This window comes from Anarhichas minor, unplaced genomic scaffold (genome assembly GCF_050575085.1).
Source record: "Anarhichas minor isolate MPS153535 unplaced genomic scaffold, ASM5057508v1 ptg000005l, whole genome shotgun sequence".
Lineage (NCBI taxonomy): Eukaryota > Metazoa > Chordata > Actinopteri > Perciformes > Anarhichadidae > Anarhichas > Anarhichas minor.
The window spans coordinates 4,155,585-4,182,671 of NW_027466451.1; the positions used below are offsets into that span (position 1 = coordinate 4,155,585).

Genomic DNA, 27,087 nt, shown 5'->3' on the forward strand with positions numbered 1-27,087 from the left:
TGCAGAAGCCCACCTGGCCTTTAGTCGAGGGAACCAGAGCAACGCTAACTGCTGTTGGTGTTTGACACCCTGGGAAGGAGACTGGCCTGTATCAACGATCATTTGATAGATTTGTGTAATTAAAACAAAAGGTTACTGTTCATGTGACTATAGGTAATACACCATGACAGCGTAGCAGCGAGCCAGCGTGCACAATAGCTGAAGCTCAAGAAGTTCAATGGAGCTCGTTAATGTGATCAGTTACACCTGCTCGTCCCTCTGCGTGTCATGTGCTCGTCCCTCTGCGTGACATGTGCTCGTCCCTCTGCGTGACATGTGCTCGTCCCTCTGCGTGGCATGTGCTCGTCCCTCTGCGTGGCATGTGCTCGTCCCTCTGCGTGGCATGTGCTCGTCCCTCTGCGTGGCATGTGCTCGTCCCTCTGCGTGTCATGTGCTCGTCCCTCTGCGTGTCATGTGCTCGTCCCTCTGCGTGGCATGTGCTCGTCCCTCTGCGTGGCATGTGCTCGTCCCTCTGCGTGTCATGTGCTCGTCCCTCTGCGTGGCATGTGCTCGTCCCTCTGCGTGTCATGTGCTCGTCCCTCTGCGTGGCATGTGCTCGTCCCTCTGCGTGTCATGTGCTCGTCCCTCTGCGTGTCATGTGCTCGTCCCTCTGCGTGTCATGTGCTCGTCCCTCTGCGTGGCATGTGCTCGTCCCTCTGCGTGTCATGTGCTCGTCCCTCTGCGTGTCATGTGCTCGTCCCTCTGCGTGTCATGTGCTCGTCCCTCTGCGTGTCATGTGCTCGTCCCTCTGCGTGGCATGTGCTCGTCCCTCTGCGTGTCATGTGCTCGTCCCTCTGCGTGGCATGTGCTCGTCCCTCTGCGTGGCATGTGCTCGTCCCTCTGCGTGGCATGTGCTCGTCCCTCTGCGTGGCATGTGCTCGTCCCTCTGCGTGGCATGTGCTCGTCCCTCTGCGTGGCATGTGCTCGTCCCTCTGCGTGGCATGTGCTCGTCCCTCTGCGTGACATGTGCTCGTCCCTCTGTGTGACATGTGTAAATGCTGTAAAAAGAAATGAAGTGAAGTGAGAACTTTGACAAAGTGATTACTGTCAGGACTGACATAATTTTTGTAAATTTAGGCATTAGGAAAATATTTTTTTACAAGAGGCACAAACTCTTGAACAATATATCGAATGATATATGGAATATAATGATATGAGGTGAATAAGATGCAAGATGTGATTTTTCCCCATCAAAAACTTAAGGGAAAGACGGAGACAGTGGGGAGCTTTGATTTCAGAAGAGCCACTGAGGTTGTATTAAGAGGCGACGGCATGTAGACAGAAGAGCTGGAGGAATATTAATACAGTAATAAATAAATATTTAAAAAAATAATTATCATCAATAAATATAAGTGGTGTCACGAGCCATTTAAAAACATATATATTACATGTGAGATGCTTCCAGATGAAGTAAGTATAATTAACACAAATGTGCTTAAAGCAATCACTAATGTGAAAAATGTATTAAAATGACATTTCACACGGTGAGTAGAAACGCCCATTGTAAAGTAGTAGACATGAGGAAGTATTTTAAACACATACAAACTTTCTAAAGGGGTTTCCTTATAATAATCATAATAATACATTAATAAATACATACAAAGAGAGCCTACCATCCGAAAGCTGTTATTAACTACATTTCCAACATGTCACCATTCCTTCCTTCTTTCCCTGGGACACCTGAACGCAGCACTTGGCTCGCGCTAAACCTGTCCGTTAATCGTTGGGATCCCGGCATCATGCGGTCATCTGTGGGCGGTGACGAACTGTAGCGTGAACATACAACCTGAGTGACCAACACACACACACACACACACACGCACGGAGGACTCAGGAGGAAGCTGCTGCTATCTTAACGGCGATGAACATGGATTTAAAAGGCACCATAGAGCAGATGGAGACGGGAGAGCAGGACGCTGCTCTAGCGGCTCTCCAGAGCTACAACACGGAGGTAAACACGGAGGTTATCATCAGTGTTTAGCGCGAAGAGCTGCAGCTCAGCTACTAATACCGGTATGATGACGTCATCCTCATTAGGGCCCACTGGTCATTTCTCCAAATCACATGGTTATCATCAACAAGGTCTTCATTGCGTCACATTTAGTTAAAATATATTTATTGGCTGTCAAATGTGACACAATGTGCCCATACATTTCAAAATATTACTCACACAACTGTACTGAAGATTTTAAACAGAAACGGAAGTGTTTCTGACACCAAACAGTTGTATTCATTATTTGTCCACTTGGAGGCAGCAGAACAAGCTGTGAACACACTCTGATGTTATGTCGTAACGCTGTAGCAGCAGAGCAGCATTAGCATCCTTCTGGATTATAAATCAAATACGAAATACCCATCTATATAATACTTTTATTGATCATATTAATTTGTTTCTGATCTGAAGAAGCTGTAAAAATACAGTATGTGTGCATACGTTTGAGATGTGCATACTCAATATGATAATATAATAATAACTAATATCTCAGAATGTGTGAGTGAGTGGGTGTTGGACCTGTTTGAGTATTTAAATACAAATGCTGCTTGGGGTTGTTAACGTTGACAGAGTAACACTACATAGATACGATTTGATGGGAGGGATTTCACATTGAATCCAACCTGGCCTGTTTATGTTCTCTTATGTGTCATAACTGGTACAAACCAGGCGGCAACCTCCGGTTCTGCCGAGTGAAGCCATGTGGAAGTGTCTTAAAACTTGCGTTCTCTCTAGTGTCCACCAGGGGGCGACTCCTCTGGTTGTATAGAAGTCTATGAGAAAATGACTCTACTTCTCTCTTGATTTATTACCTCAGTAAACATTGTAAACATGAGTTTATGGTCTCAATCTCTAGTTTCAAGTCTTCTTCAATACAGCATGATGTTCATTTAGTACATTATGGTCCATTTAGAGTCAAACAGACCATAAAGCAGGGGACGCTTTAGGGCGGGGCTACACAGTGATTGACAGGTCTCTACCAGAGACGTATACGGCGTCTCTACGTCACTCCTCCTCAATCCAAATAGAGTAACTTCTGTTCATTGGTTGCCAAGATGGCGATGGCGAAATCACCGAATCCGAGGCTTCAAAAATCATACAATTAACCTTAAAACCTTAAACAGTTTTAACCTTGAATACTATGTAACTTTTGAAATACATTATTCCCTTTTGGCCTGGTTTGGCCCTAAAACGTTGTCTCCCTTTCAGAACTGGTACCCTCCTGTTTTGAGCCTCTCAACAGCATCACTTCTGCTGCAGTGTGATCAACAGGTGTGTTGGAGACGGACACCGGAAACAGTTCATACAGTGAACAATTATAATCAATTAAAACTTGTCCCTCTAATAACTCTAATGACTCCATTAGGACCGTCGGCTCCTGCCGGGCGTCCCCTGGTGGTTCCATCACATCTGGTAACCGGGGCGTCCTTTCCTTTTAAACAAGCGCCGCCCGGAGATATGAATTGATAATAACATAACAGATAAACATGTGGCTGTGATGAGCAACATGGTGGGACAAAGTGTAAAATGAATTTGTGGATTATTACCAGGATCACGTTTATGTCGCAGTATGAAGATTAAAGAGGCATCAACAATGTTTACAAGTAAACTCTACAAATGACTTCAGAAATAAAATGATACATTATTTAGAAAAACTCGACCACATTTGAATTATACTTTGATAGAATGGTGGTATTTAACTGCAGATGGTTATTGTACTGATCATTGTGAGGACAATCATCTTCAATATGTCTCATGAGTTGACTTCAATGCATAAAGAGTCATCTTCTGCTCTCAAGAAGTGTCCTCTGAGGATGAAAGGTGCACTTAGCTGTGATCTTCACAGAAATAGAGCTCTCAATCTTGACTTGTGTAAATGCCACCTGACCTCCCCAACACGCTGCTGAAGCCGGAGGTGAACATTGCTGGAGGCTTCTCTCAGCCTCGTCAGCTGTGTGGGAGTTGATCTTGAAGGCAATTGGATTAGATTCTCCGATACAGAAATACAGCCTCCCACGGCCCCCGGTCAGATCCTGCTCTTCTAAAGCCCTTAAGAGATGAGGAGCTTAGTGCTGCGGGAGACTCTGGCCCAAGGTCTCTGGTAAATACCTGCCTCACTGTGCTGTTGGCCTGCTCTGTGTTACCTCTTCTTTACAAGAACGTGACGGCATAAATGCGTCCAAATTATTTCTTAATTGGTAAGAAACAGTCCTGACATCAGAAGGCAAACATAAAACACACACTGAGTGAATGCACAAGTCCTTGTCCTTGATTCTATAGCTATGGATGGAGACTCTTTGATTAACACCTGCTTTGTATTGGGCGACTGTGGCTAAGTGGAGAGCAGGGCCGTCCTTCAATCAGAGGAGCGGCGGTTCGATCCCCAGCTCAGGCTCCGCTAGTCGCATGTCGATGTGTCCTTGAGCAAGACACTTAACCCCAAAAGTGCTCCCTTCCTGTGCCTACGGTGTGTATGTGATAGAATCTGAATTGTAGGTCGCTGTGGATGAAAGCGTCTGCTAAATGACTGTAATGTAATGTATTGGGGACGAGTTATCAAGAATTGTTGATGACACCAGCATTACAACCGATTATTGTTAGTAAAAGACAATTAGTGTTTCCCGTTAAAAGTAAAAAGTATCCACGCGATCTAGCCGGTCCAGCATTCTGTGGGAGGAACCCCTCCAGGTGCATTTCCTCCGTAGCGGGGTGCTCGCTGGCTTCAGTTTTCTTATTTTTCCAATAAAATATTTTTTATTTATATTGTGGGCACTAAGAATTCTGGCTTCTGTTGGCTGGAGGGTGTGGCTTAACTTTCAGTGATCGGACAGTATAACTTGTTTGTTTGTAGGGCCAATGTTAAACTGCAGGTAAAGACAACAAAGAGATGTGGAAATCACAGGTTAGGTTAAAATAGCGCTAAAGTTTTTATATTTTTGTGTATTAGAATGCAGCACTTTCCACCATTTTTGAGATTGATAGCAAAAAACATCAAGTCTGTTACAAACAGACAATGGACTCGATGCAAGAGTCAAACACAGAGCAGGTAGAATTACTTAATAGCAAGGGTTTGGTACATGACGAGGCAGTCTACAAACAGACAAAGGTATCCAACAACTGTTAGAACAAGATCTAAGCCAAAGTACTGAAGACTGGTCTGAAACCAGCGGGACAGAAAGACTGGAACGTTCACTAAAACAGAAGAGATGAACTGGCTCACACACATCAGAGGCACAAGTAAAGGAATGTGATAACGAGGGTCAGGTGAATACAAGCAGGGCGGGCACACTGTCAGACAGGAAGTAAAGTATCTGAAGCCAGAGACAAAGGTAGGTGACACCAACAGAAAATAATAGCTGAAAACTGAAAACGTACTGTAAAAAGTACTGTAGAAGCGAGTGGGACATTAACAGTAAATGGTTATTTTTTTCCTGTTTTTTTGTTTTTTCAAAACCTGCCATGCAATGCAACCGACAAGAACTTCATTTCATGATCTTTAAAACAGAGAAGTGAGATCAAAATGAGTTGCTTAAATGAGCTGATATTTAAAAGGCATGTTGTTGGCATTTGGTACAGTATAAGCAGGATACTCCGGACAGGTGTGTACGTGTCATGGTTGTAATGGATTCCATGAAGGCTCTTAGCCCACAGCCATGACAGCACTTCATACTTCATCAACGGATCAGATGACCGCATATGGAGAATTATCTCTACCTCTGCTCTGCACAGCTTTCTAGCCTCTTTTAGCTCACTGTTCTTCAGCAGGCAGACGTCTTATGATGAAGCGACTGTGCACTACCTGCTCAGCAGCAAACCTCAGACAGACACTGTTGGAGCTTTGAGCCGCTAAAGAGACGGATAGTTCCCTCAGGAGCTGGTGGAATCAGAATCAGCTAAAGGAAAGCAAAAGTCGAGTGAATATTGGACTTCCATTCATCAGGTGGACACAAACACTACACTGAATGAAGGCTGGTGTTGCTCTGTGTCTGCTGGATGTGTACGACTGTTTGTTCACCAAGACTTTATAAGAATGTCGTGTTTTCAGCGTATTCTGTGCTGCCAAACACACAAACTAGAAAGGAATACAGCGAGTACTATAGTTTTATTAAAAAGTTTCATGTAAACATTCCAGTGGAAATCGATTGAGGCAAAGTGTTACTGTGTCAAGTTGTCTTTCCTGTCTGTGTCAGAGTTGTGTTACACTGTCTGGGAAACATGGTGGACATAGTTAAAGACAGTAACTCTGTTGGTAAGAGATGAGCTGTGTATGCAGTCCAACATCCTCCGTTAGAGGCTGTGCAGCACCAAAGCAAACCAACCTGTCTGTGCTCTCACATCTTCAACATTTATCTCTTTCTTCTTCCTCTTCCCCGTCCTTACTGTTTCTTCTGCTTTGCTCTTCTTTATCTCACACCTTTATTTGCACCCTCTGCTTCTTCTTCCTTCAGATGAACCACTGCTTTACGTTCAGCAAGGACGACGAGCGGGACAGAGAGGTATTCCATCTGAACACCGAGTACTGCTCATTGACTGTTGATGTAAATGATCTGTGTTGTTAAGATGCCTTTCTCTTAAAGATTCCTCAAAAGTGCTTGATTCCAAATTCAGAGCATATCTGTTGCCCAACACTGCGAACAGCAGCAACAATGTTAACCCGAGGGTGGCGGCGAACCCTCCCCGCCCACACCTTCAGTCATCGGGCACCGCTGTATGAGCGCAGCTAGCTAGTGGGGCATGCTAACATGCACTAAAAGAGAGCATGACGGGTCGGATATTCCAACAAAGCAAGGAGAAGCTAGTATAACAACACACACCGTATTCTATACCTAGATAGACATTACTCCACTACATCTTTGAATAGAAAATAGTTGTTTGATGCTCTATTAATGCTCTAGATATCAAACAGAGAAACATAATGTTTTTAGGACACATGTCAAGCTTTATTTCTTAAATCTTAAAATGTGTAAGATCTAGATGTGTACATCTATATTAACACAGAAGTCACCAGTAAAAGAACACGTGTGTGCATGCCCGGTGCTTTGGGGAGGGAAGTTATGAAATTAATGAATAAGCAATGAGCATTGTGTTATGCTTCTTCCACTTTATCTACAACTTAAGACAACAGCATGTTTTTGGGTTGTCCGCCTTCTACGGAATTTATTTTGGCACAAACGTCCACTTGGACTCGAGGATGAACTGATTAGAATTTGGTGGTCAAAGATCACTATGACCTCACAAAATATGTTTATGGCCATAACTCAAAAATTCATATGCTAATTGTGACAATTTCAGACAAAAGTCTAATGGGATAAAGTTATGAAGAGATGACATTTTGGACAGACATGGATTCACAACCGTCTGTACGTTCAGACTACTAAGCTGGGACATATTTTGAATGTTAACGTTTGAAAAGTCTCCATGGAGCTGACAGCTAGTTAGTGGAAGGACAACTCTGGAACTGCCCAGAGCAATTAGCAACTTCAGATTGGGGTTGAAAAGGAGTTGAAAGACGACGTGTACGACTGGGTTGTTTCACAAGTAACCAGTTAACAAGCTCATTTTAAACTCATAGAAATATAAATCATAGTCATACCAATGCTTTCCACATGGACTGTTTACCTGCATTCAACCAAAGCAAACGTGATTAGTCAAATCTAGTCAGACTAAAAATGGGAACCAGAACGCTTCAGATACCAAAATCCTAAAATCTCCATTGACTGTTTGTAGGACAGTGCCTTTATATTATACCTGTTATATAGAGACTTCTTTACAGTCTGTGGTCAGTTCAATCTGGGCCGATTGAATACATTTACTATGAGTGGGAGAATGTGGATGCACTACAACTTCAGCGTCAGACCATTTGACCACAGAGATGCGAGTGACGGCTTGACCGCAGTCATCCATGCATGCTGGTATTGTACTCCTGATCTCTAATCATCATTATGATTGAGTAGAGAAAACAATCTTTGGTTTTCTCCAGATAACGAAAACTACTGGGACAATAATGGTGTAACATCCCGTTAGCTTCCTCATGTCTCTGTGTGTGTGTGTGTGTGTGTGTGTTTCCCCTGATTGCACTCATCCTACTCACCTGCCCAGTCCACCCAGCTGCCTTCAATCTCCTCATCACCCCACACATATATACTCCCCTGCTTTCCCTGTTCTGGTTGTCAGATCGTCCTTGTTCGTTCCCTGGCTGTTCCTTTATTGTGTCGCCCTCGTGTGCGCGCCGTGCTCCAGAGTTTTCTCCTGATTTGCCTTTTTTTTGTTTTTGGATATTTTTGCCTGCTCCATTGGAGTCGCTTTGAGTTTGTTTTTGACCTTTTCTTCAGTAAAGGATCCCTAAGTTTAAACTTCACATCGTCTCTTGTGTCTGTATCTGCGATTGAGTCCCGGATCTGCCCCTTGGCTTGACAAATGGTTCAGGGCACATCCTGAGGTTTTTGTAATATATATTTTAAAAAACTATAATAAGAATAAGTAAGTCAGTTCAAGCTAATCTTTTCTCAACATATGTGCTCTACGTTGGTCTTCTAATAACCAGTAAGTCAAGGGAGCTGGATAGGAGCAGATGGAGGAGTCGGACCTCAGGGACCGACACAGGAGAAGAGAAGAACGGTGGGAACAAACTCTCCTGATGAATGTTGTGAGACACCAATCAAGGACAGAGTCAGATCAGCTGTTACCAGGATCTTTAATTAAGCAAACTCAAAGTCTCACAAACAAAACAGAAAATGGAGCTCTGTCAAGAACCCGATTACGAAAAATCAAAACTATCTCAGCAGGGCCACAAGCCGACTTACCGGTTTCAACTACATCCAACACCCTGGAGGTCTAGGGGCGATAGACTCGGCTCCAGGTATGTCTCTTCACACACCTGATCCCAATGCTGTCCTCTGGGAGTGGGTGGAGCCCTCTGTCAGGAGTGTAGGTGCCTCTAATTACCCTGCCCCTCAGCCCCTTACAGTACAGTACCAGTGTCAGAAACACCTCTGATACAGCCTGGATCGGGTATCGGCGAGTGTGCGAGTCGATACCCGATCTGATATCACGTTATCATTTATCAGCTGTAGGAACAACTACAACATGTGTCACTCACTACCCGACCTGTACATCCTGCCTCATCCGTACTGCACATGTGCAAACTAGTACAATACACCTGTGGTTAAACACTCGGACACCCTATTGTTTTCTGATAATGCTACATATTGAATAACTAATCTGTGTTGAAACCAGCAGTAGGAGAGCTAGCTATTAACTAATAACCGTTAGCAGCACAGTCCTGCTGTGCTACATAACGCAGCTAACGTGAGGATGCATTGAGTTACATTATGATGCGTTCATGGATGCATTGAGTTACATTATGATGCGTTCATGGATGCATTGAGTTACATTATGATGCGTTCATGGATGCATTGAGTTACATTATGATGCGTTCATGGAAGGTAAATTAGATCTTGATCATATGTTTAAGTGTAATCTTGTAAAAACTTGAATGGAGTTGTTTGAAGGGGATGTTTTCACAGCACTATAGAATAGATATTACAGAGTGAATGTTCTGTTTGTATACATTTAAATACAAGGTTTATTTACTAATCATTTGAATTGTCTTTTTATATAAATAACGACCATAGGTGACTATAAAGTATAACGGTACCATTTAGAATTATTGACGGTTATTGTTTGGGGCGGTGGTGAAATTATATATATATATATCATTATAAATATACATATATATACATGTAGTAGTTACACTGGTATTGGTACTTGGTATCGGCACATCTCTACTTGACCGTCAAGGATCACTACTGTATTTACTAAAACAGGAAAATTCACAAGGTTCTTGGTTAAACCTCCTTATTTCCTTTCAAAGAGCATCTTCAGCATGAAACATATTTAGTTGCGGAGAAATGGTGACACTGGCAGCAGCTTAAATTCTGCTTTTATGAGTGGAAGTTTTCAGTTTATGTGATGTATGAAACTGCCGTTTCCTTTTTCTTAGCTTTGACAGTATCGTGGTGATATTGTCCAGTGGAATGTACTGTTGAGTGGTCCTTTACAGTCTAGCTGTGACCTGGTGTATTTGTCATTCATTATCTTGTATGGTAATGCTACAATTATGTATGCTACATATAATCATCCTTGCGTTTCTATTATTAAATAAACCGAAAGTATAAATGGATTTGAATCTAAAATGAATACCTAATTGTGAAAGTGAATCCCTACAGAATACTTAAGTCCATGTTCGTGCATGTGAGCGTGCATGTGAGCGTGCCCCACTCTTTAGCTCTGCATTGCGCTCATCCGGCTGTTAAAGCTGATAACGCCGCCTCCGACTGTCGTCGTGGAAGCGTAAAGCTCACCCTCCGGCTCCCCATGGCTAACAACGTTAGCTCTGTCAGCAGTGTTACCATCGTCTATATACGGTTAGCTCAGCCATCGGCATGTTGAGAGCCGTGTGGAGGCAATAGATATGCTCTGAATTTGGCATTTAGCATCTTTAAGTTGTAAAATTATAGTTTTTATATTATGCCCAGATGTCCACACAGCAACAGTTTAAATGAGGAAGTAACTTTATTAAAGTTAACTCAAATGAAGAAATATCAGAATCAGAATCGTTTATTGCCATGGTATGTTGAACATACAAGGAATTTGACATGACGGGAGGTGCAAACATTTAACAACAATCAACAACAATCAACAGTGAACATTGTTCAACATATCATCAACATATCAGATTTGATATGGTTTTCAAAGTAAAATATTTCAGAACAGGGGTATTTGAATTTCAACAACTAAGTATTCAGAAGTGACTCAACTTCCAAATGAGGTTATTCATATCTACCTATGAGATGTAAATCTTGTCTTCTGTTGTGTGATGCAGCTTCTGGGTGGATTGGTCCTCGGTTTCCTGGACAGCGAGCTGCAGCCCTCCTGTCAGCTGGCCTGTCTAGAAACGGTTCGAATCCTGTCCAGAGACAAACACTGCCTGGAGCCCTTCATCAGCCGCTCTGCCATGTCCACTCTCGCCCGCTACGCCGGCATTGCCGTGGTCAGTACTGCCACACCTGCCCGCAGCCAGCCGGTGGAAGGCCAAGGTAATTCCTGCCAACTCTCCCAGGTTTTAGATCCAAAGGCTTCTGTCCTGGTGCTCCTGTTTTGTGGCTTCTCCCAGGAAACTCCCCTTAATCCCATGACACTAAAGGAGCAAAAGAATCACATTAATGCACCAATCAAAAGTCTTTTTAAAACTCACGTTTGAACACGACGAGGAGATTTGTGATCGAGTTGTGATTGCCCTGAGTGGCAACAATATGAATCCCCAAAAGTGAGAAGGGTAACACAGCGATATGTTCCCCCCCAAAAGAAAGTATAACTTACCGAGCTGTACTTGAATGGCTGCGGATTTTGCGGTCTTCTGCGGTCAGTGAGTTGGTGCGTACTGCTAAGAGATGAAGCAGGAAGTCTCCATTACCTGCCCCTTCTAATGAATCATACATCACTCGTAGGACATTGAATGGATTTAACCAAAAGAGGTCAGCAGTGACCTGAGAATTAGCAATGTGATGGATCTGATACTACTTCGATATACATGACGTCATTTGTTTGAAAACAATACTGTTAGTGTAACACAGGAGGGACCCTCGGTAGCTGTTAGAGGATATGTAAATGCATTAGTTAACTCATGTAACAGTGACTGAATAGTATTCAATGCCGGGTGTCCAAGTTTTGTATACTGAAGTCGCTCTGGTGGTTTCCTGGTTCTAGTCGAACGTCTTAGAGGAAACTCGAGATTGTCGTCGAGGGAAAGGTTTGAATCATTGTCTGTAGGATAATACGCTGTTTCATCTGCAGCATCATTGGTTATTAATTCGGGTTCTGTGTCTCCTGTTGCGACTGAGCCCTCTGGGCTGTTGGCTGCATCAGGTAAGTCAGCCAGCTGCTGAGTAACCTTCCCTTGGTTTGGATCATCAGCGGCTGTTCGTTGTGGGGTCTCTAAGGTTGTAGGGACTGTGTTGGAAGGGGCCATAACATAATCTGTTGGAATGCCGGTTGTGAATCTGGCAAGTTCTGAGCTGGGTGGCCCACTATACTAGTGGTTCGGAGTTAGTTCTTCTTCATCTGAGAATGTGGTCATATCTATATGATCGTCAGGAGGATCATGATTTGAGCGAAGTTTTGGTTTGGGGGTTTGTTTTACAGATATAGTACATTTTGGGGCAGTCAAGTATCCACAAGGTAGCAGAAGATCCCTGTGTAGTGTTCGTAGAGGACTGGCTCTATTTTCAGGTCTGACTGTGTAGACCGGAAGATTACCAGCTCTCTTTACAACAATGTAGGCCTCAGATTCCCATTTGTCAGCAAGTTTGTGTTTGCCTCTGAGACGAACATTCCTGACCAACACACGATCTCCCATAGCTAATTCAGAGGCCGTGACATGTCTGTCGAATCTGGCCTTGTTTCTTTACATGACTTTTTCAGCATTTTCTGTTGCAATTCTGTAGCTCTCTTTCAGATGACACTTAAGATCTTGAACATACTGTGAATGGGATGTATGTTGAGTATGGACAGGTAGTCCAAAAGCTAGGTCAACTGGCAGTCGTGGTTGGCGTCCAAACATGAGTTTGTAAGGAGAGAATCCTGTGACATCATTTTTGGTGCAATTGTAGGCATGTACAAGTGGTTTCACAAAATCCTTCCAGTGAGTTTTGTCCTGATCAGTTAGGGTTCCAAGCATGTCCAACAGTGTACGATTGAACCGCTCAACTGGGTTTCCTATCGGGTGGTATGGAGTAGTCCTTATTTTATGAATTCCAGCCATTTCACATAGTTCCTTTATAGTCCGTGACTCAAAGTCTGGTCCTTGATCACTGTGAAGTTTTTCCGGGATTCCATAGTGAATGAGAAAGTTGTCCCATAGACATTTTGCGACTGTCTTGGCCTTTTGATTGGGTGTGGGAATGGCCACTGCATACTTTGTGAAATGATCTGTGATTACAAGAATGTCCTTTATTCTGCTTCTGTCTGGTTCGTGATAAGAAATCCATGCAAACAAGTTCCAGAGGTCTTGTTGTTTTTATCTTTACAAGGGGTGCGGCTTTTTCAGGTAGGGATTTCCTTTTGACACACCTTTCACAAGTTTTTATCTTTTTGTAAACTTCTGCAGACATTCTTGGCCAATAGAATCTGGTTCGAACCAGATCCAGTGTTCTTTCGATTCCCATGTGACCCAAATGATCATGTAGACTGGTCAGTACTTGGTGTCGCAATTCCTCTGGCAGGACAAGTTGATAAGTGCATTGAGATCCTATTTGCCTCTTCCTAACAAGAATGTTGTTCTGGAGCTCCAACCGTTTTAATTCTTGAAGGAGAGGCAGATCAGGAAGTTCATTTCTCAACATAGGAGGTGGTGTCTTTCCATCCTCCAATTGGGATATGACATGTCTGATGGTTTGGTCTGCCTGCTGTTTTACAGCCATCTCAGCTGCTGTAAGTGGAGGCATGATGGAGGTTCCAAACTGACTGTCATTCACAAAACTGTCAGGAAGTGAATCAATGGAATTGGAAAGTGACTGAACAAGGGCAAGCTTTTCGTTATGAGAATCTATAGTTGCACTATAAATGAGCTGTCTGTCACAGATAGCCTGAATGGTATGTTGATCTATAGAGACTACAGCAGGGTCAGATAGATGATGTTGGACGAATTTCCCAATTCGCTCTCTCTTTCTTAGATTTAGGATCATCCGCCAGATCACCATGAGGTCTGCGAGAGAGGCCATCTGCATTGGCACTTTGCTTGCCAGCACGATACAGTATTTTAAAGGAAAAAGTGGATAGTGCAGCAAGCCACCTGTAACTGGTTGCATCCAGTTTGGCAGATGTCAGGAGGTACGTAAGTGGGTTGTTGTCGGTTACCACTGTGAAATGATTTCCATACAAATAGTCATTGAACTTTTCTGTCACCAACCATTTAAGTGCAAGGAATTCAAGCTTATGAGCAGGATAACGGGATTCGCTGCGAGATAGCCCTCTGCTCGCATAAGCAATGACTGTCTTTTCCATCTTGTTCTTAATATAACACAGCTCCAAGACCAGTGGAGCTGGCATCCGTATGCAGGAGGTAAGACTTTTGAGGATCAGCAAAAGCGAGAATTGGTGCAGTAGTGAGTTTCTGAATTATGGCTTCAAACGCCTGTTGACAAGCAGATGTCCATCGACCACCAAACAGCTCTTTGGGGTTTAAGTATTGTCCTGGTTTTATGGTTGGGTTCAATTTCTTCTGTGTTGGTGGATACCCAGAGGTAAGGTTATGAAGAGGTTTTACAATACCAGAAAAATCCTTTACAAACCTTCTATAGTACCCAGCAAAGCCAAGAAACGACCTCGGTTCTTTCAAGGTTTTAGGTACTGGCCATGTCGTGAGGGTAGCACTCTTTTCCGGATCAGTTTCCACACCATTTCGGGAAACCACATGTCCAAGGTAACGAACCGATGGTTGGAAGAATATGCACTTCTCCAAAGACAGTTTTAGGCCAAACTCCTTTAGCCGATCCAGCACTTTCATTAGCCTTGCTTCATGTTCTTCTAAGGTGGGTGCAAAAATAATCAAGTCATCAATGAAGACAAGGACTTCCTTCAGGTTCATTTCTCCCATGCATTTCTCCATAAGACGTTGGAAAGTGCTCGGTGCATTAGTTATTCCCTGTGGCATGCGATTAAATTCCCAGAATCCTAAGGGACATACAAAGGCAGTTTTAGGTTTGTCTGCTTCCTCCATTTCAATTTGATAGTAACCAGATTTTAGGTCGAGTACTGAGAACGACTTGGATCCAGATAGTGCTGTGAAAGTGTCCTCCAGCTTAGGTAGAGCATAAGCATCTTTGATGGTTTGCAAGTTCAGTTTCTGGTAATCTATACAAAGTCGCACACTGCCGTTCTTTTTCTTCACCACCACGATAGGTGATGCAAAGGGAGATTCAGATTCGCGAATCACTCCGGATTCAAGGAGTTCTTGAAGATGTTTACGGACAGCGTCAATGTCTTGGGGATGAATAGGTCTTGGTCTGTGCTTGAACGGGGTTTCATCTGTAAGTTTGATGTGGTGAGTCACTTTATCAGTTCTGCCGAAATCAATATCATGTTTTGCAAAAACTTCTGGAATACTGTTGAGTGTTGTTGTAATGCGATCTTTCCATTCAGCTGAGAGTGGTGAGTCGCCAAAGTTGAAACTCATCTGTGGCTTTGGGGATGTATGATCTGAATTAACTGGGTTAGTAACCAATTGTTCCTTGGAAATTATAGTCTGAATTGCACTCATCTCTGCAATAGCAGATCTAGCAGGGATGATGATGTCATGATCAGATTCATTGGTTATGACAACCGGCACTTGACATGGCTGACACCTGGGAAAGTCAACAAGACATGACTTGACCATCAATCCACCAGGCAAGGGGAAGGAGGATGGATGCTCAATAATGACATCTCTTTCTGACTGTCAAGAGTGTGTAGCTGCAATCCCTTCAAACAACAACAGTTCTTCCTGCCGGAATAGTTTGAGAGGTTTTCCCATGCATCCAGATAATGCCATGATGACTGTTAAGTGTCTGAATTCCAGAATGTTCAACACTGCTCTGTATCCATAAGGAAGCGGGTGATTAACCGATAGGTTGTCTTCCACGTATTTCTCATAAAGGACATCAAGTGTGTTAGTGCCAATAAGCACAGGAGACTGCGATGTCCTAACATCAGGCACCACCAAAGCAAGAGTATGTACATCAACTGATGTACCAAGGAACTCAGGTGGAAAAGTGACATCAAGCTCAATGTAACCCATATAGGGCACAGCTTGACCATTAGCCCCCTCCACTTCCAGGATATCCATTAAAGGTTTTTGTGATATGTACTGCTGGAATCATCAATTGGAATAATTTTCTTAATAGACCCATATCGTTTTAGACACTCAACAATTTCCTCATCTGTTTCTGTATTGGTAACACCACTAATAATCATAGACCTTGTTACATCCACCCCTGACTGCTGAATGTAATCCATCTTGGTAACCAATAATCACTTAGCACAAACTTATCAAGACCACAATATAATGGTTCCACACATATTGGGCTCCTGGCTAGCTCGCCACTTTTGTAACATGTGCGATCTTCTTTTATAGTAAAAAGGAATTTAAGGACCAGTTGTAATGTTTCTAGATACTAGGCTCATCTACGGAGCCCAATTGTTTTAAAGGAACCACCAAGAGTCACAGATAAGTTTAACCAAGCGTTGTATTGTGATTATTTTCCAAACAAAAGATACAAAAAATAAACAAGTTCATAAGTGTCAGTTCAGTTAATTCCTCATACAGTTCATAAGTTTCAGTTCAGTTCATTCATCATACAGTTCGTATGTCTCAGTTGAGTTCATTCCTCATAGAGTTCATAAATCTCAGTTCAGTTCATTGAGATCTTTGCGTTCGATCCTACCACAGTTCTTGTGGAAAGGAAGGGGAATTGGGGTCCAAGGAAATCTCCATCTTGTAGCTCGCCATCCAAACTTTTTACAGGTGCTCCGGATGATCCGGAACCCTCATTCACAAAAAAACATGACCTAAAAAAGGTCGCAAGGAATAATAAATGAACATGAACCTTTAAAGTATAAATACAAATATCTGTCATATTGTACATCATATTAAGACATATGTCACTTTGAATCATTAACAGTTTTTTAGTTTTAACAACTGTACAGAATGAATCGCTTAAACAAAAAGAAACAACCCAAAATAATTACAAGGCTAAAATAAAAACTCTCTACAATCAAATAATAATTTATTCAGCCCAGCTATGCTAACCGCTAAACGCTAAGCTAGCGGGAGCTAGCTAAATGCTAGGCCAGCTGGAAATTAAATTCAGTCTCTTTACTACTCACGGTTGACTGCAGAATTAGTGCGAGAACCCACACGGTCTAGTTATGACGCAGATCGCTGTCGCTGCTGTTTAGTTGCTGTCTGGCGGCACCCAATGTAAACAGGAAGTGAGCTGTCTACCCCGGATATTTATGACAGCGCGCAGTCCGTGATTGGCTACGTAATTTGCATATTCAATAAGTATTATTAAAACAGTCTCTGGATCAGAGGGTTACATTAGCAATTACGGAAGCAATGAAAATGTAGCAGATAGGCTTTTAAAAACTGACTATACTGACCATACTAAAAAGAGTATATCTCAGCAACCACAAGGTCTATTTGAATAATTTTGGGAACACTTGTGAGATTTGTTCAGATGTGTAGATATCAGTATATATGTTACTGATAAAGAGTAAATGAAGATGGCACACAGCACAAATTAAAAAGTTTCAGGTTCGCCTAAAAAATGAAAGAAGCCCTTACAGGATGATTATCTCTTTGGAATAATGCAGCTGCAGGTCTAAACCTCTCCCAAATCATAGCACAATATGTGAACAGTCTCTCTGCAAAGTTTGACTTTGATAAAGTGAAGCAGAACAAAATTAGAGAGGTTTTAGTACAGAGTTCGAGGTCTCCAAAATTTTCTCATGTACCAAACTATACATTTCACTTGCATATCACTAATGGTGTTCATTACATCCAAATACAGCAGTTTTGGCTTCATTTTGAAAGCCAGAATCCTCAGAATCCTCTCTGTTTAATGGAGTTTTTCTCGATGTCATTTTTTGCATTAAGTCCTCCCTTTGCTTGATTGAAAATGTAACCATGAAACAACCATAACAAACTTCACGGTGTTTAAAAAGTCCCCAACAACTGTACTTGTAGTTACTTAACATAAGTGCCTCAGGATGGAGACGGCTACACTAAGGTACTGAGAACCTTGCAAGTTGTTAATTTTTTACCATGACAATGTCTTCAAGTTCCACCTAGTGAGCCTGCAACGCTGCATATCTAATACTCTTAGGACACAGAGGAGTTAAATATGTCCTAGCTGTGTGTTTCTCTAATATCCCCGCTTTAAGATGAGCCTTATAGATCCCGTTGTGGTAAAGGTAGGTTCATTGAGGCCCGCCACTATTACCGAATTTACGGTAATAGTTCTTCCGTTGAACAGGGGAACGCCAAGAGACTGAAACAATGTCACGGTTTGGACAGCACCTACAACTACTGATGAAGCAGCCTGACCAGATCTATCAGATTGAGAAGACGGTCCGGTTACGACCGGCTGATTAACGTCTTTACCTTGATTGTTGAGCGGCTTGAAGTGAATGAATGCGGAGCGCGTGGAGCTGCAGCCACGAGGAGCCACGAGGAGCCACGGGGAGCCGGCTCTGAGGGACGCCGGTATGAGTTTAAGGATTTTCGGCCCTGTGGTGTGCATGGTTCGTTTGCTGGATTTAGCCGGAGAATGCGTGGTGCCGAACAGGTTGTTACCTGCACAGCGTGACCCGGAGTAACCGGTGAGATTCCCGGCAGGGACCCGAGAGGAGGAAGATGCTTTCTCTGCTGAGAAACTGAACGTCGGCTTGCTCCTAAAAACGAGACTGGAAACAGGTATGTGGACGTTTTCCGATCGCGTCGGATCGTAATGAAAACACGCAGACACCGGGCTGATGGAGAGCACGAGTAACAGCAACCTGAACGTCATGGAGGTTGCGTAACAGCAGCATGAAGGTAGAGAGACCATCATATTTAAATGAGACAGCAGCAAGATGATAGGCCAACGATGTCATTGTGTTGTTGTGCTATTGACTAGAGAGACCAGCTGATCTAAACAGCTGACATGATTTACAGCCCTGAACAACAACAGCAAGGAAATAATCAATCTGCATGCATGAGGAGTGATTGGCAGATGTATGGGAAATAAACTACGGGCTTAGGCATGAAGAGTATAGTCTTCCTGACTGAACCCACACTAGAGCTTCATGTGGCTGTGATACGTTACGTCACGGGGCAACTGTGGCTCCAAAGGTAGAGCGGGTCGTCCCTCAATCAGAAGATTGGCTGTTTGGTCCCCGGCTCCTCCTGGATGTGTCCTTGGGCAAGACCCTTAACCCAAAGGCTGTCTACATAAAGGTTATATGTGCTGCTTGACTTTGCCATTCTCTCTCTTCCTAGTGGAAGGTGAGGAAGGAGAGGGGGAAGAGGCAGCAGAGGAAGCCTCCCGTCCTTCAGAAAACTCTGACCAGGAATTGATTGTTGAGTCTCTCAAGTCCATCTCTAACATCCTGCTACACAACGAGACAGGACAGGTCAGTCTGCTGTGTGTCTACTCATACCTACGTTGACAGGAATTCCTCAGATTATTAAATGTACTTTGGTTGGTGCTAATTTTCTAAAATGTATCTTTGGATGGATGGATGAATGGATGGATGAATGAATGGATGGATGGATGGATGGATTGCAGGCAGTAGCAGCAGATCTACAGCTGATAAAGGGTGTGGCAGAGAGGCTGAAGCAGTGCCATGATCCCACCTGGATCCATGAGGTATGGACATCAGTTAGATAGATGCTTTAATGTGGGAGTCTAAATAGTAGTGTCAAAGTTAACCTGACAAAGGTTAGGGGAAGATTGCAGTTTGGGGACATATTGAATAAGCAAATACGTCATGTCCATAGACTGCATATAAGAAGGGGACCTAGTCGTCGTAACGTCACCCATTGGTTTGGTGACTACGTTTTGGAAGGCTCGAGTTCTGCACTTTCGCCATTCTTTTGCAACTAGTGAAGGGAAGTGACCATATTTGGACTGCGGAGGAGTGACGTAGAAATAAGTCTCTGGTAGAGACCTGTCAATCACCGTGTAGCCCCGCCCTAAAGTATCCCCTGCTTTATGGTCTGTTTGACTCTGAATGGACCATAATGTACTAAATGAACATCATGCTGTAATGAAGAAGACTTGAAACTAGAGATTGAGACCATAAACTCATGTTTACAATGTTTCCTGAGGTAATAAATCAAGAGAGAAGTAGAGTCATTTTCTCATAAACTTCTATACAACCAGAGGAGTCGCCCCCTGGTGGAATGCAGCTTTAACACATGAAGCTTTGGCTTCACTTTAAAGAACCAGAGGTCGCCACCTGGTCCTGTCTCAGTCTTAAGTTTTCCAATATTTTACCATTGTTTTTTTTGTCTTTATAAACCAAGAGTTTGATTTGCCTAAACGTAACCATAAAAACTGCATATGTATCTTTGCTATTGCAAATTAGTTAAATACAAACATAATTCTTAGGAGATTGGGTTACACTTTTCAGCACAGGTGCCAATACGACACATTTTGGTTAAAATACTCAAAAATATGTTTTTTGATACATTACAGTTGAAGGACATGGTCATGTTTGTTTTTTCAAACCTTTTCATTTAACAAAATCCGCCAAACTTCTTGAATGTTTTCATATTTAATGATGTGTCAACTCCTTTGCCTCAAAAGATATAGTCAGCAAATGAGAATAACTGGAAATACAGACATCCAGTGCCTGCTGTTGGTACTCTATAGATTTCGGTGCAACACATACCAAATAGTTATTGAGGTTCGATATCCAGTAAAGCTCTGAAGAGGAATCAGCAGATAGAGGAAACAAGTCTCCATGCATCTGCTCTCTGTCCAGGTGCGTTTCTTTGACCTGCGCATCACCTTCCTGCTGACTGCCCTGAGAATGGACGTCAGGGCGCAGCTGGTTCAGGAGCTTCACGGCATCAGTCTGCTAGGTAACCCATTTCATGTGAGACCAGTGTAACTACTGACCTGGGAAACCGACGTCTGCCCTCCAACCAATGCTGAGAAGCAACTCACCGTCCTGCTCACGACGGTTCTGTAACACCTATGATGATCTGAAGTCCAACAACTCATGATAAATCTATAACAACACATGTGAAAAATAATCAAACAAAAGTAGACATGCATTCACAAGAAGGTACAAATTTACCGAGTTAAAGAGCATTAGCTGATAACTTCTGTCCTGTGTGTGTCCTAGGCAACCAGTTGGATGCCACACTGGGTCTGTGTTGGCCGGATACATTGGAGACGGCCAGGGCAGGGTTAGAGGTGGGGGAACAACTGCCCCCACTGAGCCGGCAGCAGACAGAGCTAACCATGGAAATACTGAAAATACTCTTCAATATCACATTTGACACATCCAGGTGCAAGGTCGACGAGGTACTGAAGCATGTTGGGGGAGTTTGTTTTTTCTTCGTATAGTTTGGCCTGTTGTAATCAATATTATACCAATAATTGTGAATTGTGTTATCAAGTCATTGAATCCAATGACTTTTCACGTCATTTAAAATCCACTTACTGTATGTTAAAACGGAAGGACTCATTTCTGTTGTTTACTTTGTGTATCAACTCTTCAGGATACGCCACTGTCTTATTTCAGCCTAGCCTAGCCTAGCCCTGCATCTCCAGAAAAGTAGTCATTTTGTCACATTCGCCCCTGGTGTTGGTACATCCAGGCTACTGTATCTTCTCACTGTAAAACACACCGGATGCGATTTACAGATGTGGCTGATGTGTGTTGCACCAAAAAGTCTCCAACCTTTCCTCAGCTGTATTTAGGCTAGTAGTGCTTTATCCCAATGCTAAGGTTGAGCAAGTTCACCACCTGAATTGTTCCTGCTTGTATAGTAACATTTAATTACTTACTGTACATGCTACTTATACAAGAAAAAGAAAAAACTGTAGGTGAGGCTGATTTGAATGTCATTAGTTTTGCAGGTATTTGGACATAAACCAAAGTATTGGACAATTTGAAACCCTTACCTGATGATGGAGCTTGATACAAATTCAAAGGCTCACCAATGTAATTGAAGATTATCTTGAGGGGGACATGAATGTCTGAACCACGTTTTGTGCCAATACATCAAGTAGATTTTTAGAAAATGTACTGGATAAATCTAGGAAAGTCAGGGGGTCCATTAAAGTACAGTATGTTCATGTGGAGACACATTTAAATGTTTTCAAAAAGTTTGATGGCAATCCATCCAATTGTTTCAGTCCAACCCAAAGATGTCATGTGGTGTCGTGGATTTAGATGAAAAGTCAAGGGAATAGCAAAGTTGCTGAAAGTTCTGCTTCTTGAGACAATTCAGCCAAACAAGTTTGTGTTGAACATGCCAGAATATTATCTGCAAAGCAAGAATCAATTCCTTAGTCAGCTTGTTACACACAAACAAAAGAGAACATTTCACAGTGATCAAATGGACCTACTCGCTACACGCTAAGGTGACTCAAACCACACATTAAGATACACATGCAAGATACCAGCTCTACCACTCGGTCCCCCTTCAGCACAGCACAAAGGCCCACAAGAACATATACAGAAAGTGGCCCATTGAATTGATCTGTTAAAGGCACATATCTAGTATGGAAAAACTAGTGTCTTTGTTTAAAACTATAACACATTAATATACAAAAAGGAACCTTTACACAAACATTTTATGAAGCATGCAGTGTAAGAGTAAACAATACCTTTCTAGACTGGAACACCGTCCCCTCCTAGTGGAAGACATGCAGGTGAATCTAGATTTATAAGAACCATGTTAATATAGTGTTCAGGGGACTAAAAACTTATAAAAAACATCTCCGTTCTGCTTAAGCATACCTTTCTTCTTGGTTGGTGAGCCAAAGCAATCCCTCCAAGTTTTAGTCCCTCAGCAAACATGAATCCAGCAGATAACACATGTTTAACATTATCTCACACAGCTAGAGAGAATACATCATGTTTCTACAAGTTCACTCTTAAAATCATGCTTTTAAACATATTTATAAAAGGAAAGAAAGGGAGCCTACCAAATGAGTGACCAAACAAAGGCTGGCCTCAGCTGCTCTCTCAGGGGTGTCTGAGTTCAGGTGATAAAGGTTCTCTTGGGAACACGTGAACAATGTGTGTGTGTAACATCTGTGTGTAAAGGAAGAGGCAGCAGAGTACAGACACCTGGGAGCCCTGCTGAGACACTGTCTTATGAGCCATGCAGATGGAGAGGAGCGTACTGAGGAGTTCCACAGGTAGGACAACACGCGTCTGTTTTTCTGTTAGTCGATCGTTACAGTCGTCGCTCTTACATGACGCGGCCCCCCCCAACTCTCTCCTCTTTTTCTCAGCCACACAGTTAACTTGCTAGGCAACCTCCCTCTGCCCTGTTTGGATGTACTGTTGATCCCTAAAGTGCAACAAGGCTCCATTGAGTACATGGGGGTCAACATGGACGCTGTCAACATGCTGCTGGAATTCATGGAGAAAACACTTGACCGGGTAAGACAAGACTCTCTGTGAGTGGGTTCAGTACCTCCGATACGATACTGAAAGGGCATGAACTATAACCTTAATTACAGGAAACATGGTTGTAAGTTTTGATTGAACAAGATTAAAGGAAGATTTATTTTCTGGGAGGTAAATGAAGGCAGGAGCATAATCTTTGTCGCTAGGTGTAGGTTTTAAACTGAACACATGAGACGTACTGGTTTTAAACTGAACACATGAGACGTACTGGTTTTAAACTGAACACATGAGACATACTGGTTATGAACTGAACACATGAGACATACTGGTTTTAAACTGAACACATGAGACGTAATGGTTTTAAACTGAACACATGAGACGTAACGGTTTTAAACTGAACACATGAGACATCCTGGTTATGAACTGAACACATGAGACATCCTGGTTATGAACTGAACACATGAGACATACTGGTTTTAAACTGAACACATGAGACGTAATGGTTTTAAGCTGTCCGTGGTGAGAATGAACATATAAGAGTCCGTCCATTCTTAAAGACTCTGGTCTCTTTGGTCTCACTGATCACTTTTCTGTTCTTGGAGAACATCATCTCCGACTGTTGGCTCTCTCTCCAGTGTGTGTTTATCTCACTCAAGTCAAGGGCAAAAATGATCAGAATACATGTATTTGATTGGCTGAGCAGCATCACGTGATGTGATTTAATACACATCTAATTGGTTTCTGTGTTTCCTGGACCTCTGAACGAATGCAGTAAAGTCTAGAAAAGCTGCGCCGGTTAAAATAGAAGTGCTCCGTCAAAATGTAATAATTCTCTATTATCTATCGGTTTTATTTCCAGGTCCAGATACAACGGGGTCCGGACCCGGGTCCGGATTTGACAATTCGATTAACCGTAGATGTTTCCACTATTAAATAATTATTGTACTCACATGTTCTGATTCCTAATTATTACCATTACATTAACGCCAAATAACACACAATCGAAAACTATATTTCTCTATTTTACATGGATATGTTTGATGAAACTGACTTGTTTGCTATTGTGGTCCAGCTGATTAGTAAGAGTCATCATGAAATCATTTTTCCTGTTTAATGAAGTTGTCTTGCCTCCCAGGGATGTAAGCTCAGGGAAACCCTTCTCCCATCACTGAGCCTGCTGACTGAGAGCGCCCGAATCCACCGAGAGACCAGAAAGTTCCTCAGGTCAAAGGTAAATACTGGCTGTCCACGATGAAGACTTGAATTATGAGTATTGTGTTTTGATGGCTCAGGTGTGTGTGTGTGTGTGTGTGTGTGTGTGTGTGTGTGTGTGTGTGTGTGTGTGTGTGTGTGTGTGTGTGTGTGTGTGTGTGTGTGTGTGTGTGTGTGTGTGTGTGTGTGTGTGTGTGTGTGTGTGTGTGTGTGTGTGTGTGTGTGTGTGTGTGTGTGTGTGTGTGTGTGTGTAGGTGCTGCCCCCCCTGCGTGATGTTACGAACAAGCCAGAGGTGGGCAGTGCTCTGAGGAACAAACTAGTCCGTATTATGACGAGCATCGACACTGATGTCAAGGACTGTGCTGCTGAGTTCCTCTTTGTTCTCTGCAAAGAAAGTGGTGAGGGAAATATCTACGTGTTGATTTATTTCAATGATTCATAGCAATTTTTTTACAACTGACTTAAAGCCCATGTTTCACTGTGACATCAAGCTTCTCAATTGATCAATTATATTCACATTATTTCAAAAGTAACTATGGTGAAATGATCAAAGATAATATGACGAACCCTGTTCCAATGGGATAATAATCACAGAGCAGAGATCACAATGTAAGAGGTTCTTCACATCAAATGAGCACTTCTTAAGATGCTCATTGATATATATCTTGGCTAGTATGTCTTGAACTATTATGATAGCTGATGTAGAGATCTAAGGTGATGGCTCCAACCAAAGGCTTGTTGAATTGATCTTCAAAAGCTGCCATATCAACAGTAGCATAATGGTCTGTGCTCTATCCAGTCTCTAGGTTCATTAAGTACACTGGATACGGTAATGCTGCTGGTCTTCTGGCTGCCAGAGGACTGCTGAGGGGGGGCAGAGACTCTGGGATCTACTCTGAGGATGAAGAGTCTGACACAGAGGAGTACAGAGAAGCCAAGGCCCAGTCAGTACCCCCACTGTGTCACAGAAACTCACTGTCTGATGTGTTTAACTGCTGATTGTGTAGCTCTAACTAATGAACTTGATGGATACTCAATTGTAGTTTTTATGTTTAACCAATGATCCATCCACCTGCTCATCTGGATCTGGTGACTGTAGCTCAGACCTCCTCCAGATCTTCCTGCAGTATCTGAAGGTCTTCAATAACTATACAGATGTATAACCCCTCCAGCATGTCTCCCCTACTTGAACATGAGTATCTCCACAAAGAGGAGTCCAGGAGGCATCCTGATAAGAGGCCTGAACCAGCTCAACTGGCTACAAAGGAGCAGTAGTTCTACCTTAACTCTAAGGCCGAGCACAGCCACCCCGACACTCATGTGTATCCTAATCTTATTGTCACTAACCAAAGCACCATATGTACGTGTAAGGTGAAGTGAATGCTAAATCCAGAGCTCAGACTCCACAACTCTGTGACTATCCAGTTTCCTCTAAAGAATTAATAGCTAATATGTCACAAGCAGAATTGAATTCACATTGTTCTTCCTGAATGCGAGGTTTGACAGTAACCCAATTAAGAGCTTTCCCAGTTAAACTGAACAGTTTGACAGCTTGATAATGGAGCATCTGTGACTACAGAGTCCTTCAGGCCTCTGCTGCTCCAGGAACCCTCTGGTCTGACCAAGACTGAAAAGACCACTACCTCTCCAGGTTGCACCCATGACCTTCTGGGCACAACTCCAAAAGGCCGCTGGAGGCTCTTAACTGTTAACTGTCTCGGCCTGGAGTCAGCATTCAATGGCTCCCGCCTTTCATGGCCACCTAACAGGCAGTGCAACAGACCTCTGTGCCTTAACTATTGAAGGATAAACAAGTGAATTAAAGTGTATTAATGAGGCACATCAGCTGCTTCATTTACAAAGCTTTGTTCTGTCCCTTTGATCTTCCTCTGTCTCTTGTTCTGCTCTAGTATAAACCCAATAACAGGAGTTGTAGAAGAAGAACAGCCCAACCCCATGGAGGGAATGACAGAGGAGCAGAAAGAGCTGGAAGCCATGAAGCTGGTCCACATGTTTGACAGACTGTCAAGGTCAATAAAAGCAGGACACACACACACACACACACACACACACACACACACACACACACACACACACACACACACACACACACACACACACACACCTTGTGTTCATTTTGTCAATTTATTTATTTATTTGTTATAAATGAATAAATAATAACACTACATGTCATCATTCACCCATTCATACACTGCAAAGTGCCACCTGCCCATCAGAACTATGTAATCATTCATACCCATTGATAAACTGCAGGAACAGCACTCATAGTAACATTTGAACCATGTCTCCCTGCAGGAACAATCTGATCCAGCCCATGCAGCTCGGTATGGACGGGAAGATGAGAGAGATTTCTCCAGAGGAGCCAGCTAACTCAGACAGTGAGGAAGAGGCTTAGCAGACACATAGGCAACACATTCACTTCCTGTGAGAGTAGATCGACATCGTTATGTTATTTATTCACGCCATGCGGTCCAACGCGTTGCTGTTAGTTGTTGTGATGGTGAGTTATGGAGCGTTGTTTAGTCAAAGTGAGAACAGAGCATAGAGTACGTTATGTGCAATCCTGTCAACTACTATCAACACTGTTCAATGAGTACCATTAGTGTGTAGATCTGTTTCCTTCCTCTCAGACGTTTGTCTCAGT

The 27,087-nt window shown here is 42.8% G+C and overlaps 1 protein-coding gene across 1 annotated transcript; it reads left to right on the forward strand.

Moving 5' to 3' along the window:
• Positions 1-1,900: 1,900 nt before the first annotated feature.
• ric8a (RIC8 guanine nucleotide exchange factor A) lies at positions 1,901-26,838 on the forward strand. Its single transcript, XM_076112868.1, has 14 exons — positions 1,901-1,990; positions 6,481-6,528; positions 10,917-11,130; positions 19,116-19,243; positions 19,399-19,479; positions 20,600-20,699; positions 20,966-21,147; positions 22,901-22,995; positions 23,092-23,242; positions 24,345-24,440; positions 24,676-24,820; positions 25,222-25,366; positions 26,333-26,452; positions 26,739-26,838. Exons 1-14 carry the CDS (start codon positions 1,901-1,903, stop codon positions 26,836-26,838), a joined length of 1,695 nt encoding a protein of 564 aa, XP_075968983.1.
• Positions 26,839-27,087: the final 249 nt, after the last annotated feature.

Excerpts from the sequence above, each read along its gene's own strand:
- ric8a (XM_076112868.1), top strand. The coding sequence starts at position 1,901 with ATGAACATGGATTTAAAAGGCACCATAGAGCAGATGGAGACGGGAGAG. Across the intron at positions 24,821-25,221 it reads TGTTCTCTGCAAAGAAAGTG|TCTCTAGGTTCATTAAGTAC; the intron begins GTGAGGGAAATA and ends TGCTCTATCCAG. Across the intron at positions 25,367-26,332 it reads TACAGAGAAGCCAAGGCCCA|TATAAACCCAATAACAGGAG; the intron begins GTCAGTACCCCC and ends GTTCTGCTCTAG.